This window comes from Apaloderma vittatum, unplaced genomic scaffold (genome assembly GCF_000703405.1).
Source record: "Apaloderma vittatum isolate BGI_N311 unplaced genomic scaffold, ASM70340v1 scaffold39932, whole genome shotgun sequence".
NCBI classification, from domain to species: Eukaryota; Metazoa; Chordata; class Aves; order Trogoniformes; family Trogonidae; genus Apaloderma; species Apaloderma vittatum.
The window spans coordinates 8,026-25,973 of NW_009706037.1; the positions used below are offsets into that span (position 1 = coordinate 8,026).

General features: G+C 52.0%; 1 protein-coding gene across 1 annotated transcript in view; it reads right to left on the reverse strand.

The window, feature by feature from the left end:
- Positions 1-17,948, reverse strand: part of LOC104271066 (junctophilin-2-like) — a gene marked incomplete at both ends in the record, with an annotated part of 26,864 nt that overhangs the window by 8,004 nt on the left and 912 nt on the right. The window contains 1 exon segment of the mRNA XM_009865631.1: positions 10,606-11,389. Within this exon segment, the coding sequence (XP_009863933.1) occupies positions 10,606-11,389 (784 nt within the window).

Sequence of the window (17,948 nt, forward strand, 5' to 3'; positions counted from 1 at the left end):
TGTCCTTCTAAAGAAACTTTAGATAACAGTTTGTCTTGGCAGGAATGTTTGCAGCACTCAGAAGGGGCCAAGGGAAAGTTGCAGAAGTGCTTTGCTGATGGCAACATGGTCCCTTCTGTATTCACCTCATGAAGGGCAAGGACACACAGACCTGGCCAACACAGACCTGTGCTGGGGGTTGGACTAAATGACCTTTAAATGTCCTTTTCAACCAAACCATTCTATGATCTGACCAGTACAGACACTTCAGCTTCTCTGTTTTCCACACTGCCTTTGGACTTGCATCACCTCTATAGCTGGAGCATCTCCTTTCCTCCTGCTCAGTCCCAATCCATCTCCTTTGTGCCTCTCCCACTGCCACCATGTGCATGCAGACACCAGCAAATCTCTGCTACCCTCATTTGCCTGTAACCAGCCCACGGGACTGAATATTCCCCCCTTCAGTCCATCTCTTGTGACAGTTTCCCTGCTCACAGTCAAACCCATTTCTGTCCTGCCCTGAGAGCCAGCTGTGCCTCTCACCCTCCTTTTGCTCCATCACTCATGTGCACATACCTACTCAGTTTAGACTCTGACATCCCTGAGGTGTGTGAGCCTTTACTGGTTTAAAATATGGACTCTGCACATGCAAGGTATGAGTTAAATTGCGTATTAAGCACAAATCAACACGAACTGCCTCCTAAAGGAAACACCTCCATACCACTGTGAAAGAAGTCCAAGAAGAAAAGCCATCCTGACCTTGCAAAGCAGCTTTGTCCTCCAGCCTCCCTTCCCTTGCAGCCAGCTCATGAGATGCCCCAGGCTTTTCATTCATGGCACCAGCACTTAGACAGAAGTGGTGGCACTCTGTACTTGCCCAGGCTACCTAGTTTGATAAATTGGACCTTTTATCCTTCTTTCCACAAAAAGAGCACAAACAGGCCATTCAGTCAGGAGAAAAGCATCTTTTTCTGTCCATTGCTTCAGGAGCACAGGTCTGGCAGAGCTCCCTGTCACCTAACGAGCTCAGCACACATTAGCCTTTATGATTACTTGGTGAATTTTTAAAATACCGAAATGTTATCCTCAGCTCTAAATAGCTCAGAGCCACTTGCATCTTTCACCAAGGGATACGTCCCCTCAGAACAGTTAAAGTGATATTAATCTTACAGTGAACAGATCTGCAGCTGTCTTCAATAAGATGACAATTTACGCACCCAGCCCTGCGTACGGGAGATTTGCTCAATTAATCTCCACCACCCTGACTGCCCTGCCAGGGAAGTGGGACTGAGTGGGCAGGTAGCCCTCAGGGCTCGGCCGTGCCAGCCTGCACGGAAGCCCATGGGCTGCAACGAGCCAGCGGTGCCGGCACAGACCACAGCTGCTCTCTGTTTCCCCGCAGCCTTTGGATGCCAGCCGGCAGCTGCCCAGAGCCAGCTCTAAAAGGAGCAGTGCAAGCCAGAGCCTGTCGGCTCAAAAGGCTGCTGGACACCAGTACAGTACGGCAGCATGGCCCCAGGGCCACCGCACTGGCCCCAGACAGGCAGCTCCTGGCCCTGCCCAGCACGGCCAGGCTGGGAACGGCTCAGGAGAGCATCCACAGAGATATCTTTGGGGGGAAAAAAAAAGGGAGAATTTGCAGCTGCCCACTGGACCCCAGTTCTAAGGTCCACTCTGCTCTGTGCAGATCAAGCAGAGACTGGACAAGCAAGTCTCCCACAGTTTTGGGACTAACAGCACTGATTTATTCCAGATTCCACCACAACATTACTAAAGAGGCTCAGCTAATGTTCTGGAGATCCTTATTTAATTAGCTACCACAGCGAGATCAAAGCAGGAACATTATCCCACTGGTAAGTGCATCAAAATATCTTTACAGCACATACACCATCAGGGTCTCCCAGCCTTTCGTCTCATGCGCTTCTGCTCCCCAGCCTGTACCCACACTGAGCGGGCAGGGGCTGCTCCCTGCCCTGCCCAGGGGAATGAATTCCCACCTCCCTGACAACACTAGGGCTGCAGCAGTCATTCGTTTTGAGGGAGCTCAGCCTGACCCAGGAGCTCCCATCCAACCTCAAGCTCTGCAAAACAGGTGGGATCCACAATCCAAGCATGTTTCACCCAATTACCAGCCCTGCCAGTGGTACAACGGGTCAGAACTGTGCGTTTTCTCTATTAAGTTTTTTCAATTGAAAGTTTTAGCAACTTCTAACTCGAGTGTTTTTCAGATTTCAGCAATTAAGACCAAAAGGGTGAGGAACTGCAGTATCTGTTTTGTCTTTTTTCCCCGCAGTCAAAAACGAAAACCAGATTTTTTTTTTATTATTTTTTTTTTTTTACGAAATGAAAGCAAGCAGATTTCTCAAAATATTGCATTTGGTCACAAGCCCAACTATTCATCAAATGTAAGGCAAAAGAGTATTTCTTCAGCCCTGTAGGACTCTTCAGTTGACATTCACAGATTTGAAGTCCAGGAGAAACGAGAGGGAGAAGGGAGCTGTGAGGGCTGCCAGCCCACAGCCCGCACCGCAGCACCCACGTCCTCTGCGCTGGCACATGAGATTGCTGAGGGCACCCAAGCAGATGGGACACCAGGTCCCTCCCGGCATCTGCTGAAGGCTCAACAGGCCTTGCAGGCACAAAATGACAAAAAACTTGGACTCAGAAAGTCAAAGAGCTCTCTCTCAGCATGAGAATAAGCTGAAAAAAATGCACCTCCTCTAGAGGGAGAAAGGGTTTCTGTATCACAGGCTTTACTTATATTTAAATGGAAAATTTTGCTTAAATATTTTTTTCTTTTTCAAGATAAGCCTATTTCACATTCCACTCCAATGACGATAACCTCTGAGCAAAGCCTGACTGAATCAGATGGTTTTAAAGCCCAGCTCCCTGCCGGCTGATTTCAAGGGTTCGGATGAGAGTCAGAGCCTTCTTCCCTGCCATGGCAGCAGATCAACTGAACTAGAAGCTACCATTTGCCACAGTGGTTTTTGCAGATTAAAGTCACACTTCATTTTTCCCTTTCTGTGTTTGTAAACTGGTGAGATAAGGATTTCTCGCACGGTCAGAATGAATAGCCCATTAATTCCACTTTCCCTGCCTGCCCAGCTATGGAGTCGTATGCATTCCAGGGGCTGATGTCCTGCCATCCTGATTCTGCTCCTTTTGAGGGGAACCCCGTCAGCCACAGCACCACTTGCTTCAACCCAAAGACCCGAGAAGCCCTGGAGAAAGCGGTTTGCTGCCCAACAGATGCTTTCTCTTTGGAGCTACCAAAAGCACACACTCCGTCTTACCCTAATAGGGCATGAAAGTGCATAAGGAAATTCATGCGAGGCGAGTGGAAAACAGATAAAGCCATGCACAGCCTCCTCTGGAGTCAAAATGCATCAGTGTAACAAGCACGGCGGGCCAAAAATGTGTCAGTACTGGAGCCACAGCCAGCCTGGGCTGGGGATGAGGTCGTGCCAGGAAAGGGCTGAAAGAAAGGGGTGAAGGCATCACGCCCTCGCTCGTTCCGCAGCGCCAAACACATCCCGTCCGGCCCATGCGGGAATCCATCACGGGGGCTGCACAGTTGGGGCAGGTGTCCAATCCTGGCGCTGGACCCTAACCCAGGGGCACACTGTCCTTGTGGCCACAGGTAACCAAGAATGGAGAGGGGCTCTCCTGAACCCTGCAGCCTGCTCCCTGCCTGGTTCCAGTGGCCAGGACAGTTTGGCTGACCTAAGGGGACGGGTGAGCCCAAGGGCCTTTTGGGGTGGGATAAGGGTTGAGCAGCAGTTCAAAACAGGCAATACTTCTACAGAGCTGGAGGCTGGTGCTCTGGGGCAGCAAACCCACAAAACCCAGCCCAACCAAGCCCTACTCAATCTTGACCATGAGGCAGTAAAGACCAAACCCTGGCACTGGGGAGGGAGCTGGGTGTTCCCATCTCCAAGGCGCTTGTGACACAAAGTCCCCAAGCTCCTGATCCAGGGTGTGGGGAGGCACAGGTGGAAGTACTCCTCCTAACCAAATCATACATGGGGACAATGCAACACCAAGGCACAAGGCAGCCAGATGTGTTCCAGCTCCAAGAGCTTTGAAGGAAAGCCCCGCTAAAGTGGTCCTGGCCATGGTGGCACAGGCCAAGCAGGTTTTCTCCTTGCCACCCACACAGATGGTTATCCTAGACACTGACCTCAGCTCGTGCTGATAAGCCATGCAGAGGGGCTGATGCCAGCTCAGGAGTTACAAGAGAAATAAAGATTGGTCTGGTTTCATGGGAGGTGGTGAGCACCGCTGGCACGAGCACCGTGCAGAAAGTGGGAGAGTCCCAGCCCTGGGCTTTGGATGGTGCTGAAATAGATGTCAGCGACTAAGTATCTGTTAACCGAGAGTGAATGAAACAAGATTATCCTCTTTATAAACACATCAAGCTCTGTGGGAAACATCTTTGCTAGGAGAGCAGGACTGAGGAGTGTCCCCTCACTGCTGTGTCCTGGCAGGCAGCTATGGCAGGAGCCACACGGCTGCCCTCATTTCTCCCTGCCCACACGTGCTGGCTCTCTCCCAGCCCTGCCTGCAAAAGCACTGAGATGCTCATTCCTACTATGGGGGCTGTCAGGCAGGTAGAATATCTGGCCGCTGAAGACCTGCCCTCGGCTCTTGCCACTTGACCATCTCTAGGTATGGCTGCACCTTGCCTGGCGTTAGCCTTCCCTGCACCCCATGGGGAGTCTGGGGGGGATTTTATTGGAGTCAGCGTAGTCCTGTCCCCCCCTTCACCTGCACCCACCTAACTTTTAAGTCCCCTGAGAGGTCAGGCTGCAGCATCTTCAGTGTCCGATCATAGAGCTGCAAAAATGCAGCTCCCAACTCCTATGTCTCTCCCTTGCAGCTCCCACTCAGAGGCAAATCACAGCCAATATCCCACCTGGGGCCAGGACAAGCTCTGCCCATCTCCTGCCTGCTGCTGTCTCCTCGTTACATGCAGACCAGGAGCAAAAAGACCATGAAGCCAGGGCAGCAGGGGAGGGTCAGCTGCTCTCCCAAGCAGAGACCCCACCTGGCAGGGACTGCTGCCCACTCTCACTGGGTGGCCTCAGACCGAAAGGTCTGGGAACACACTGCACTCCTGATGTGTCCAATGCTGGAACATTGGCTAAAAGTCTGAGGAAAACAGAAAGCAAAGGATACTTTTAAAAAAATCCCCAAACTCTTCCAGGGCAAACCCAAGTCTGATTCTACAGACCTGAAAATCCCTGGTCTGAACTCTCCGGCCTCGGGGAAGTCGAGCTGCCTCATCAGCCCCAGGACAGCCAAGGCCACCATGGCCATCAGCACCACCCAGCTCTGCCCTGGGCACACGCGGTGCCTCACCAAAGAGGTGCATCGGGAAGACACCGTTTGGTTGCCCACCACCAGCGGGGTAACCCCCTGAGAGCACCGAGGACAAGGGCAGGAGCTCGCCAGGCCAGAGCCATGACAAACAAAGCACCTTATAGTGGCAGCGCACGCCCGATCTCCAGCAGCGTGGGCTGCCGCCGGCCTCAGCTCTCAGCTGTCGTGCTTGGGCAGCGCTGATAAAGCTCTGCTCTGCCTGCCCTTATTTAGTCAGGAGGCTCTGCTGACTCCAGCGATTTCAGGACGTCATTTGCACCACACACCCGCATTCCCCGAGGAGACGCTCGCTGGCCACGCAGGCTGGAAATGCTGAGCCCAGGGAGACGGCAGCAGCGCTGCCGGGAATGTGGCCGGGCAGGAAGATTCGGAACGCGATACAGGAGCCATCAAGCACTGCTGTTATTTGAAGGGAGAGCTAAGACATACTCAAGAGACACAAATATGGTCGGAAAACTAACCTAAGCTTCAAAACCAGGCAATAGTTCACAGTAAGAATGACCACACACCACTGCCGGGGAAGCCACACAGACGTGATTTCTGACACCAAGCGCTCACAGTAGCTCTGCGGTGCTTTAACACAGCTCGGGCTCACAAAGATAAGTAAACCCTATGTTAACAGAATTAAACTTCACATTTCAGAATGTAGTTTAGAAATTCTTACACCTATGTATCTAAGCAGCAGTACTGCAGGACCTTTACATGTATTATGTTAAAACCAAAATCAAATCCAAAATGTATTCCTGTTCAGCTGATCTCTCCAGGCATAAACCATGCAGCTGCACAGGGGCTTCAGGGCCAGCATCTGAAGACAAACAGGTGAGGCACAGTAGCCATTACCATCTCTATCATCTTGTTTTCCATGATGTTTGGCAGATATATCTGAGTCTTATTACCAGGAGGTACTCCTGTCAAATGAACTCAAGAGCGTGGCCAGACCCACGCCTTGCAGGACGCATGGCCAAGTCCTTCCATTGATTTTGGTCCAAGTCACGGAGAAGCATAATCACATGCAGAGGCAAACCACGGCAGACACTGTTGCAGCAGGACAGATGTGGCATTTGCAGTATTTACACTCATTTTGTCCCCCAGAAGCATCCATGAGAAGAAAATCCCCTGTACGAGCTGCCTGGCTACTGAGAACTCAGCTTTCAAAAAAACCAAAGTAACCCCCTGCAGCCGGTCCTGCCCTTCCTCTTGTATTTTATTTTAAACCGTTCTGAAGAGATGAAAGTTGACCACTTCCACACTACCACTGCTTTCAGCAGAACCATCCTCCCCACCTGACAGGCAAGCACATACTGCACATACTCCTCTCCTTGCAGGGGCTGGCAGCAGACAGTCCTACCGGCTGTCTCCCAGCCAGTTTGTCTACTTAACCTTCAAGAAGAAGATGTCCTGGCTGCCATTCCAGAACCTCAGCACCTTCCCCACCAACCCTAACACTTTTTTGAAGGAGCCCCCAGACAGGAGTGTGGGAAAGGGGAAGGCTGGAGGGACACCACGGGAACAGTCAAGTTCCAGCTCCAGCACGAAGCCCTTGAGATCATAGCAAGGCAGTCCCAGGGTACCAGCAGTTTGGGGCACGGCTCATGGACATCACAGAACACGTGTGAACCCCCACGTCCAACTCTGGTTATCCCTGGGCAGGAGTAAAGCCATCTCCTCTGGATGCCTCAGAGGCTGCACACCTCAGGATGACTTTTCTCCCAAGTGACAGCAGTCTGGGCGAGGATTCATCATACTTTAACTTCCATTAGCTCCATCCTATTAGCTGATACCAGTGCTACAGACAGACGGGCTCCAGAATTCTGCCCAACATCTGAGCAGCAGCAAAGGCTTTGTCTGGGGTGAGGGGCTATTCAGGACACCATGACCACACGCCAAAAATAATAAAGAATGAAACTAAATTTAAAAATCACTGTTCCCTCGGCCGATGCAGTGCCAGCTCTGTCCTCAACCTCTTGCACAACAGGGAAAGCAGCTGGATTGCTGACTGGGCAGCGAAGGAGGCCAGGGCAGTGCTGCTCAGGCAGAACCCACAGTGGGGCAGGCAATAGCCAAAATTCAGACGAAAAGCTCAAACTGAGCAGGCAGGTGGGACAGGAGCTGCAAAGCAGCCTTCAGCCTCAGACACCTCAGGAGCAGAGCGCAGGACAAGGCAAGTTTGCTGACCATCATTCCTGACTTGCTGCTCTCCCGCATGCCTCCGCAGGGCAGGTCACAGGTCGGGTGCTCACCAGCGCTGCCAGAAGCCTGCTGCCCCCAGCCTCCTGCCTCGGCACCCCAGGAGCTTGGGCACGTACCTGGGATTCATGCGGTGCAACCCGCCAAGGCAGCTTCCAGCGCATAGGCTTGTTTTCCTCAGAATTTTTATCTCTGAAGAGACTTTTACGGTGCAAATGAGTGAAATGTGGTCTCTTTCTGACATTGCACTCCAGGACAGCAGAAGGCTGGATGTTAACGGTTGTTGAGCTCTGCAAGGGGGTCCCCTGAGTGCCAGATGCAAATGAAACTCAAACATCCATGTGCAACAACCCAGGTACACAGAGGGAATCAAGCACAGCTCGGCTGCTGTATCCTAGTTAGTTCCTAGCAATAATTTTACATACAGATATTTCACATCTTCCCTCAAAAAAGGATTCGTGTAGCCTCAGAGACATTTCTTTCAGTAGGGTACACACTGTCAGCTGAGGAGAAAGAGAAATATTCCACCTAGAAAACTCCACCTTGTGGTTACGAGCTGGGGCAATGCTATAATAATAGTACAGCCCTTTCGTAAACCATAATAATTGATTTTCATAATCTGTCTGTAATCACTCTCTGTTCTGGGTGTGGAAACTGAGGCAAGGTTCAAGGCCAATGAGAAAGTCAGTGGCAGAGCTGGGGTTTAATCTAACGACCCTCTCAAGGCAAGATTATCTGTATTTACTCTAGACCCCACGCTGAGCTGAAAGGAAGAAGGAGAACATGAGCCAGATTTTCAAAAGGCAGAGGTAGAGTGGCTCTGCCCAGAGCAACACACACCAGGAATAAACACTAATGGAAACAGCGAGTTGTAGTTTACAAGACAGAGCCCAAATTCTCCTCCTTGCAGCGGGTTCAGCTCAGCTGCAGGAACGGGACCGGGGCTGGGGAAAGCAGCACTATCACATGGTCTGCGAGGGGAAGACTCCCTGGAGGAAACCGGCTTTAACATCTTATTTCCTCCAGTTCCAAGGTTTCCTTAATAGGAAATTTTTCCCCAGCTGTGCTGGGGAGGGATGCAGTCCCCCGTCAGGGCAGCGAGTGCATTCCAGCCCCTGATGGAAAACACTGCAGAGCCGCTTTTGATCCAAAGTGTAAATAGTGTATAATAAAAACAGGCTTGTGTAAACCAGCCAAGCTCTCAGGGAGCAGCTTTCACAGCTCCAGCCTCCTTATTTACAAGAGCGTAGCACCACGGCCACAGGCTTTTTGCAGGCTTGGCAAAGCTGGTGTTGGGTTGAGCTTGCTCTGCCGGGAAGCTTCAACAAGCCCCAAGCTACTCCAGACTGTTATTTTTATCCTAGTTGGCCCTGCACACTATTTCACTTGCAATCCCACCAGTTCCTCTCCAATGGTCTCTGTGGCAACTGGGTTTTGTTTAAAAAAAAAATAAATCCAATCATGCTCTCCACAAAACTTTGGAGCAGAAACAGCCACCAGGAGAGTAAAGCTGAGGTTTCTTGGAGACAAGAATTCCTATTATATCCTATCTCTGCTGTTATCTTCCATCTCTGCTTGGTAAATGACAGTTAGATGACAATTAAAAAGCACTAAAAAAGAGCAAGGTCCTAGGGTCCCAACTGCTGCCCAGCACCTAAGTAAAGCCTATACAGGGAGAGATTTTGACCGAGAGACAAGGTGAATCCTCGAGGTTTGTCACAAGCAGGTTTCTCTGAGGAAGAGAAGTGAAGGGTCTGCTCCCACCTGATGATCTTTGGTCTCTGTCAGGCCAGCCCCGAGACTGGCAGGAACGCTGTGGGAGGAGGAATGTGCTGCTGGCAAAGCTCGGACAGGGCAGGGACTTGAGCAGGAGGAGGTGGTCTTCTCCTGCCCTTCCTGGGCAGACCCTGGAGCTGCTCTTTCATCTTCTCCCTCCTCCAACCCAAGCTGGACAATGGAGCAATTTGAACTTTCCCACTGATTTCTAACACAGTTAATTGTGAGCCGAGCCTACGTCCAGTCCCAACATATCAGGCGGCACTGGTGCAAGGGACACTGGTGCAACAAGAAACTGCCACATGCTCACTGCAGCCTCTCATGTACTCCTCCCTCACATGTCCCTGTGACACGCACCCCCAGGCATGCTGCTGGCTGCTGCAGCCCCCTTCCCACCCCTGAGGTCTGGGCAAGACAGTATAGAAGGAGAAAAGAGGACAAATCCAGCTGAGCTCTCTCCACTTCCTCCTTTCCCAGGGTTCTAACGCAGGGCAGGCTGCGGGATGTGGCTGTGTGCTGCAGCACTGGGCTCAGCCACCCGCCCTGGCTCCATCCACCATTTCCCTCATGGTAGAAACACTCCTGCAAAACCTGGAGGGTAAGACAGGGCTCCCAAAGGCAGCCCTCTCCTTGACTTGGTACCCACCGAAGTCCTGCTTCCAAGTCCACAGCACCCTAGCGCAGCAGTGCTCTTCCCAGAGCATCCATTACACTGAGCCACTAAAATTAAGTGACAACCTTAATACATGCCATAAACTCCCCACAGAGTCCCCCCGGAGGCTCCAGGGCCAAGCCATGCTCTTCTGCAGACTTGATGCGCCCGGGACATGTCCTGCCAGTGGCTCACCAGCCTGCTGTGATTTACAGTAGCCAAATGCCGCTGTTTCGCATCCTGCCCTGTCAAGGATGCCCATGGGCTCCAGCAGCCTGGTACAGCACCAGGGTGCTCCCCATCCCATCAGCTCTTGCTCCCCATCCTGCTGAGCACCAGAGCCAGTCCTTGCTGTCCAGCAGGTCCCCTCTAGACCTGGTCTGCAGGGGGACAGGAGAGGAGGTAAGAGGGAGGACAGGTCTTGAATACCCTTGAGCTGCTACAAGGGCCCTCAGAGCCACTCCACCAGCATTCTGTACAAAGAATTAAACAGAAACTTCAGAGACCTGCATTTGACCCCGCCGCCGGTGCGCGGAAAAGAGGCACGGCAACACGGCTCCAGAGGGACACATGAGATGGAGACCACCAGCACCACCACGATGCACACTGGAGCCCCCAGCACTTACCTGGATGCCGCGATCTCCGACTTCTGCCGGGCGATGGCCGCAGCCCTCTGAGCCCCCTCCACACTCCTGTCCACCTTCTGCCGGATCTTGGCGCTCTTGAGGGGTATCACGCGCTTCTTCATGCCCTTGATGAGGACGTTGTGCCGGTACTTGCCCTCCTCCTTCTTGCCATCGGGCAGCGTGGTGCAACCGTAGCCGTGCCGCAGGTTGTCCAGCCACTCGCCCTCATACTTCAGCCCGCTGGAGCGCTCGCTAATGCCAAAGCCAGCGCGCTTGTCGTTCTTCCACTCACCCATGTAGGTCTCCGTGGTGGTGGCATCGATGTCGGACTCGAAGAGGGGGTACTCCTCGCCCTCAGCACCCTCACCGAGGCTGACAGTGGAGGTGGCATCGCTGGCAGCCGAGCTGATCCCACTCTCACTCTTGAGGAAGCTGACACGACTCTTCTGGCTGGCCAGGGACGACTTGGACTCGGACTTCTTTAGCTTCCCCAGCAAGGAGCCCCTGCGGAAGAGCCCCCCTTTCTTGGGCTTGCCAGCCTCCACCTCCGCATAGAGGCTGAGAGCGAAGCCCCCACGGGTGATGGTGGGCGAGAGGGGCAAGCTCTCGGGGTTGGCGGCGGGGGAGTCCTGCTGGGGCAGGGTGCCATTGCTGTGCTCGCTCCGCAGGGACGAGAGCGAGGTGCGCAGGGGGGAGCGGACTACGGAGGCCATGCCATAGGGCACGCTCTGCCGCACACCATAGCCGTGCCGCATGCCGTTGGTGAACTGGCCCTGGTACGTGCCTGTGGGAGAGAAGAGGGAGGGGGTGAAAAGGCAGCTTGCTCCTGGGTGAGCTGGCAAAGGCAGGTGGGCTGCAGGATAGCCCTAGAGCAGATATACCCACCTTTCCTCAAAGAGAGGGGCCCCAACTCTGCTGAGTGCTCACCACATGCAAAACAGCAGTCCTCAGGGAATGGTGGGCAGAGAACACAAGCCCAAGAGCCATTTCTGGTGAGCGACAGCTCACTGGAAAGGGGCTTAGGCACCAGGGGACACTGGTGCAAACCCAAAGCCATTTAACAGACAAGATCCTGATTTACATCCGGAGCAGGGAGTGGGAGGCAGGCCCACAAGACTGGAGTTTGGGCTGTGCTAAGAGGGTGGCGGCAGCCCCAGCAGACACAGAAGCTTGGTGACATAGCTCTGCTTGGCTCGGTGACAGTGCTTTTCAGCCCATTCTGCAGTTGATCACTCACAAGCTCTACACCCCCAAGACGGGCACTTGGCCATAGCACGGGTGTCCCAGTACCTGCTTGGCCCTGACATACAGCTCCTCTGTGGTCCCAAGACCAAGGCTGGTGCTACATTGCGTGAAGCAAGAGGTGAGCAAAAAGAGGGAGGAGAGGAGCAGAGCAGGTCTATATGGGGTTCCTCCAGCTCTGCCCCCAAAACACCGCCCTACCACACTCCTCCAGACCTAGCTCAAGAGGGCACACAGTGTCATATGATGGGGGACAGAGAAAGGATCATGTTCACCATGGCCAGGGCTGCACCTCTGGTAGGCGATGCTGCTAAAACCCAGCAGCACCTTGGCAGTGACATCTTGAAGGACTGGGAAAAGCATATCGCTCCTTCTCCAGGCCCCTTCCAGGTCTGCGTATCTGCAGGCTCAGGAGAGTGAACTGGACACCACTGCTCTTGATTTTTCTGGCAGGCTGTGAGGGTCAGCACATCCCTGGTGATGATGAGCCATCTCCCCAGCCCGGCTCTCCTTGGTCTGTAGATGCAGGTGCCTCAGAAACCAGCAAATCAGCCAAAACAAAAGCAGCATTCTGCTCTGCTCCTGGCATCACAGAACACTGAACGGGCTACCTCGCCCCACACCAGCACCCCGCAGGAGAGGGCAAGGGGTGCTGGGGAAACACAAACACCCTTGAAATGGCCACCTCACTCCTTCACTCTCCTGGGTATTGCTCCACGCAAGTGAAAGGTCAGCTGTGCTGGAGCTATTTTCATAGGCATCTATCCTGAACATAGGTTTCATTAAGCAGCGACCTACTGGCAGATAGCAAATTTTGGGAGAGTAAGCACTCCCAAGCAGGCTCACTAGGGCTGGGCTGAGACAGAATGGGGTGACCTGTCTCCAAAGCATTCATCTCCCTCCTCAGATGCCGTTACTGAGGCCAGGGATGACCCTGCTCCTGGAGAGCAAATCCAGTTCCTTCTTTGGCGATTGTGGGAGTGCATATTTTACAGTCTCCCAGGACACTTCTGCAGCATAATCTCTCCTCCCAAGCTTCAGGTTTCGTTGAAATCCTCTTTGGACCTGCCTGTGGGGTGTTAACTTACAGCGCTGGGGGCCAGGAAAGACAAGAAGCGCCCGAGCAGGCAGCAGCTGCTGCCCCAGGGTGAGCTGCCCCCCATCAGCCCCTTCCCACCCCATAGCACACAGGATCTCGGGCTCTCTGCAAATATTTGGTGTTCCCTACTGAAAAAAAAAAAAAAGGAAGAGTTCAGATGGTGCAGACTGAGCAGACTATGGCCATCCATGGGGAGCAGCGTGCCAGAACAAGGGGCCATTGCCAAGTTTCTTAGCAGAGTGTGAAGCTCTGTTAGGAAAAATAAAGTGAGCAGTGTGGGCTGGGGGTCTGGGCATGAGCTGGGAGCCAAAGAGCATCACTGGAGATGCTCAGGGATCTAGGCGAGTTCCTCACCATACTCCTATATCCCTCTCCATAAAATGGTGACAAGGCTTCCTAGCACCAAATAAAGTTTCAGAGACCCCTGTAATACCCTCACATCCCTGCTCACGTAGAGCTGGTGAAGCTGGTGCTCCATCCCCGCCTGCCCACCCAGCGAGCAGGGCTGACACACGATCAGCGTGACATTGGAGACCTTCTCCTAGGACTGGACAACCTTGCACATAGCAGGCTGCTGCTGATACTGCCGCTGCATTAACCCCCTGGGAGAGGAACTCTGGAAAAAGTCTCGCAGGTTTAGGGGGCTCAGTGGTTCCGTGGGTCAAGGTCAGAGCAGCCACTGCCCTCCAGTAAATCCCCAGTCCTCTACACGTCTCTTAAGCAGCACTGGGGCCACCAGGATGGTAAAAGCCACATGGCACAGCGGGTCTTCGGGCAGCAGAGATAGGGGTCCCACTTCTGGGGGGCACACGTGCTTACCCTTAACACAAGGTTTCACACCAGCTCTTCAGGCTGCCTGGTTTCAGCCCGTTCGGCACAATCAACGTCATCCCTCTGGGCTCGTGGTGTGATCAAACCCGCCAACCCCACCTGGCTTTAACGGGTGGCACGGATACCACTGTGGGGGCTCGTAGGCACTGCCGTGTCCCTGTCACGCTGCGATTCAGAGCTCAGCTGGGGCTTCGTGCCAGGGCAGAGCCATAAACCAGCCCCGGAGCGGAGCCAGAGGCTGCTGAGAGCGTCTGGAGGCACCGGTGGCCGTGTCTGGGGGCACGCAAGGTTTGAGTGGAGCCAAGCCCTGGGTGACCAACACATCCCAGTGCAGTCAGTTCAAGAGAGAATGGGGCTGTGCAAACCCCCGCTACACCAGTGGCAGACGATGAGCAGGGCTGCATGTCCCCAAGACACCGCTGCCCCGAGTATCAAACAAAGAAGCCAGGGCAAGAGGGACAGGCAGGATGCAAAGCTGCCAGCCAGGCAGTGCTGTAAAAAATAATTAAAACCAGTGGATGTGAAAAAAAAAAAATCTATTTAGTATGAAAATGTGATAGAACCCCACTTCCCTGCCTCATTCACCAGGACTGTGGATAAAGCCACCTAATCCCATCAGGTGCAATTACTGGGGGACAGGAACCCAATAATCCTTAACTGACTGCATTTTTCTCTTGTCACAGTAGCAAAAAACACTGGTTCCCCCAGGTGTGCAGTTCATGACCTCTGCCCATTGCCAACCAAAGCAGCGGGTTGGCCCCACCTGGGTATCGTCATAGGATGAGAAGGATTAAGTTGTGGGATTGATGAAGGTGGTATCCAAACACAGCAGTGGGGTGACAGCACCCTCTGTTTCACCCTGGCAGCAGGACAGGACAGTGCCCAGCTGCATCAAAGGCAAAAGCTTCAGCTCCCGGTGCACATCCAGGCTGGCAGCACGAGTCTGCTGACAGCAGTGTCACATCTCCCCTTCCCAACCTCACAGCTCTAGAATAATTAGCTATGAATGTAAATACTACAAACAACCAGGTAAATAACGCGAACAACTCAAATCGTGTCACTGCCCTACGATCCTCTGCTGTTACCCAGATACTGTGACAACAGACGTGTTAGAAGAACTCAGTGTAAAAGGCCAGGGACATTAAATCAATGCACGCAGCACCACGCGCGAGACAGGCCAGCGAAAACCTAGTGCTTCTTTTTGGTGCTAACAGTACTATGTGATGGGTTCTGTTGGAAAAGAAAGGCAGAAAAGAAAAGGGAGAGGTAAAAAAATTCGCAGCATTAATTCACAGGTCAAACTCAGCCACAAAGGAGCATTGTTACAAAGGCAGCAGACACGAGTCAGCCCCACCTCAGCTCACCCAGAGTCCGTTCCTGCTTCCCCAGCCACCGCCCCATGGGTGCTGCTCCTCCTGCCCCTGCCCAGGCCCCTTCCCACCGCACTTTCCCTGCTCCAGGCACATGAGGAGCTGGTACTGCTCTGTATCACCCCGTTTCCTCTCTCCAGTTAAGCACACTTCTGCATTTCTTTTCCCCCTTCTTGTGGTTTTGTGATCACTGAATGGCCCAATTGTTTCCGCACGTAGTTAGTTGACACCACTGCTTTTTCCTAGCGCTCTAGAGACCAAATTGCAGTGTCAAAAATGAGTTGGTTTTAGGCTGCTTCAACTGCAGGTGAGTTCCCCTTCCCTCATATAGATACATAGAAAGCTATCGGTATAGCAAAGCCTAGCTTTGGGCCCAGATCCTACATATGCTGTACCATTCTGCGTTAGCAGTGAGACACTTTTTTTGGCAGTAAGACTTTCCTGGGTCTAGCACTCAGACTCAAAAGCACAGAAGTATCCAAAAAATGAGGTCTTTCTTAGAGCAGAGATAAAACCTACAGGTGGAAGCCAAATAACCAAGTGTTTATTCATAGCTTAGGTTACAACATACTGAGTCCCTTCATGCTGCGTCTTCCACAACCCCAACCACCATCCACTTTAGCCATCGCATCCTGCCCCATGAAGGGCTCCGAGCTCTTTCTGGTGACAGCAGCAGACACACGTGTATATTCTGTTTGAACACCCAAGGAAATACATCACGGTGTGACTATCTCTGCCCGGCCACACCACGAGCTCTGAACCCCTTGGCTGATTTCAATCAATGTTACAGAATTCGAGCTCTTTAAGCAATCAAGTCTCTCGTAGTTTTCACAAAAATAGGCTTTTGGTAGCATAGAAAAAAAAGAAAACAGCAAATCACTGATGCAGTGCCTGGGCTAAACCTTACCATGGGTCCACTTCTTATTAGACACCAACAACCTACATATGATTTCCAAAAGCTTCACTGCAGATTTGGGCTTTATTTAGCCACCGAGCTTGGCCAGACATGAAATAAAACACGCTTACAAAGTTGTCTGTGATTTTTAAGTGTATTTTAAAGTATAAAGTTGTTATATGTCTATGTATAAAATATAAAAAGTAAATTTAAAGTCTATTTTAAAACACCAGAATCAGCTACGTCTCCCTGAAATCCACAGTAAGTCCAACCATGACCTAAAGCTTCTAATGACCTGGCAAGAGCTGCGCATTCCCAGGGCCCTCTTCCTCACGTGGCTGGCTTCCAGGGGGCTTGGGAATCATGTCCCCTACTCAAGGGACTGCAGATTTCCACGACGTTTCCAGATGTTTATCTTTGCAACTTCAATTTCAAATATTATCAAGTCACATCTGGATCTTGCAGATGGTTGCTGGGTACAGGTGAGGAGATAAAACAGGAGCGTGTCCCGCAGGTCCTGCACACACGACTGCTGGCTGGCGATCCCCACCTTGGCTTTGGACACAGCTTTCTACACGTTGCCGTGCCATCAGAGCCGCTGACGTGTTGAATGAATGACTCAGACCAGCCAGGATGTGATGGCCCAAGGCAAGGAGCAGAACCCCCTCGAGGATCTCTCACGAGCCCGATCTGGCCGGGCCCCAGGAGTCTCAGCTCAGCGCTGCCCAGGGTGGCTTTGGCAGGGCACATCTTCGCGGATCAGGGCTGAATTGCCAACTTCAGGTGGCACCAGGGATCACGCAGACAGTGATCTTCTGGGGTGTGGGACAACCCCCCGGGGAGCACTGTGCTGACAGTGCTTTCTCCTTACAGGAGAAAAATTTTGACTGATATTTCCCCTCACTTCTGTGCAAAACATTCAGTTCATGATCTAACCAAATCCAATTCAAATTCCTACATCAAGTTTTGCCTCTCAAAATTCTCTACAACGTTAACATGAAATCCAGGCACCCTGCACCCTTAGAAGACGACACATTTTAGGAAGCAGCGGGGAAGCAGCCGTGCAAATTCACAGGAGACCTTGACATGTCCAGACGGACAGTCCCGCCGGCAGCTGTTGCTGACAGATATCTGATCGCTGCTCATTACTCATCAGAGCACACCTTACACGTAAGTTACACGTCTTAAGGCTGCGTGTGAAGGTTCTGCAATGCACGAGTGTAACCTGCACCGCTCAGCATTTAACTGCTCCACAGCCACCCGGCAGATGGGGGAGAACATTTAGGGAGCTGGAGAGATGCCGCAGTTCGCGTGTCTGTACCTACAACCTCCAAGTGCACAAAGAAAATGAATCAACTTCAAGACTATATTCCCAGGCTTAAAGTCAGCCACATAACTAAGCAACTTATTGAGAAATATTTATGTAAAAGCACAACCTTGATGGCCAGTCTTGAATTAGTCCATTTTTCTAATCTCTATAAATCCGATGTTCTTCATTCTGAAGAATTATACCACTACTATTATTTTCTTTATAAATTAACTCTATTGCATGTCCTAGACAAATATACATGCAATTCTGATCCATATTTTGAAGGGTATTTCTTTCAAATCACCCTCCCTATTTAGCTATCCTAAATATGGCAGCCTAGAACATTACAGTACTGAAGAGCTACAAAATTACTTGCACAGAGATTCTTGCCATGTTTCTAATCCCAAAATTGCCACTAATGCAGGAACACAATTAGCCTGAACATTTACAGAGCACAACAAATATCTGACTACGCGGTGCTTTTGCGTACTAGCAAGAGTCAAGAGCTTCCAAGTAATCAAAGGGATTTATTTTAGGGAAAAGCATGTGACTACGCGTTCTAAACCAGCTTAAATGAACTCAACCAAAACGGTTCAG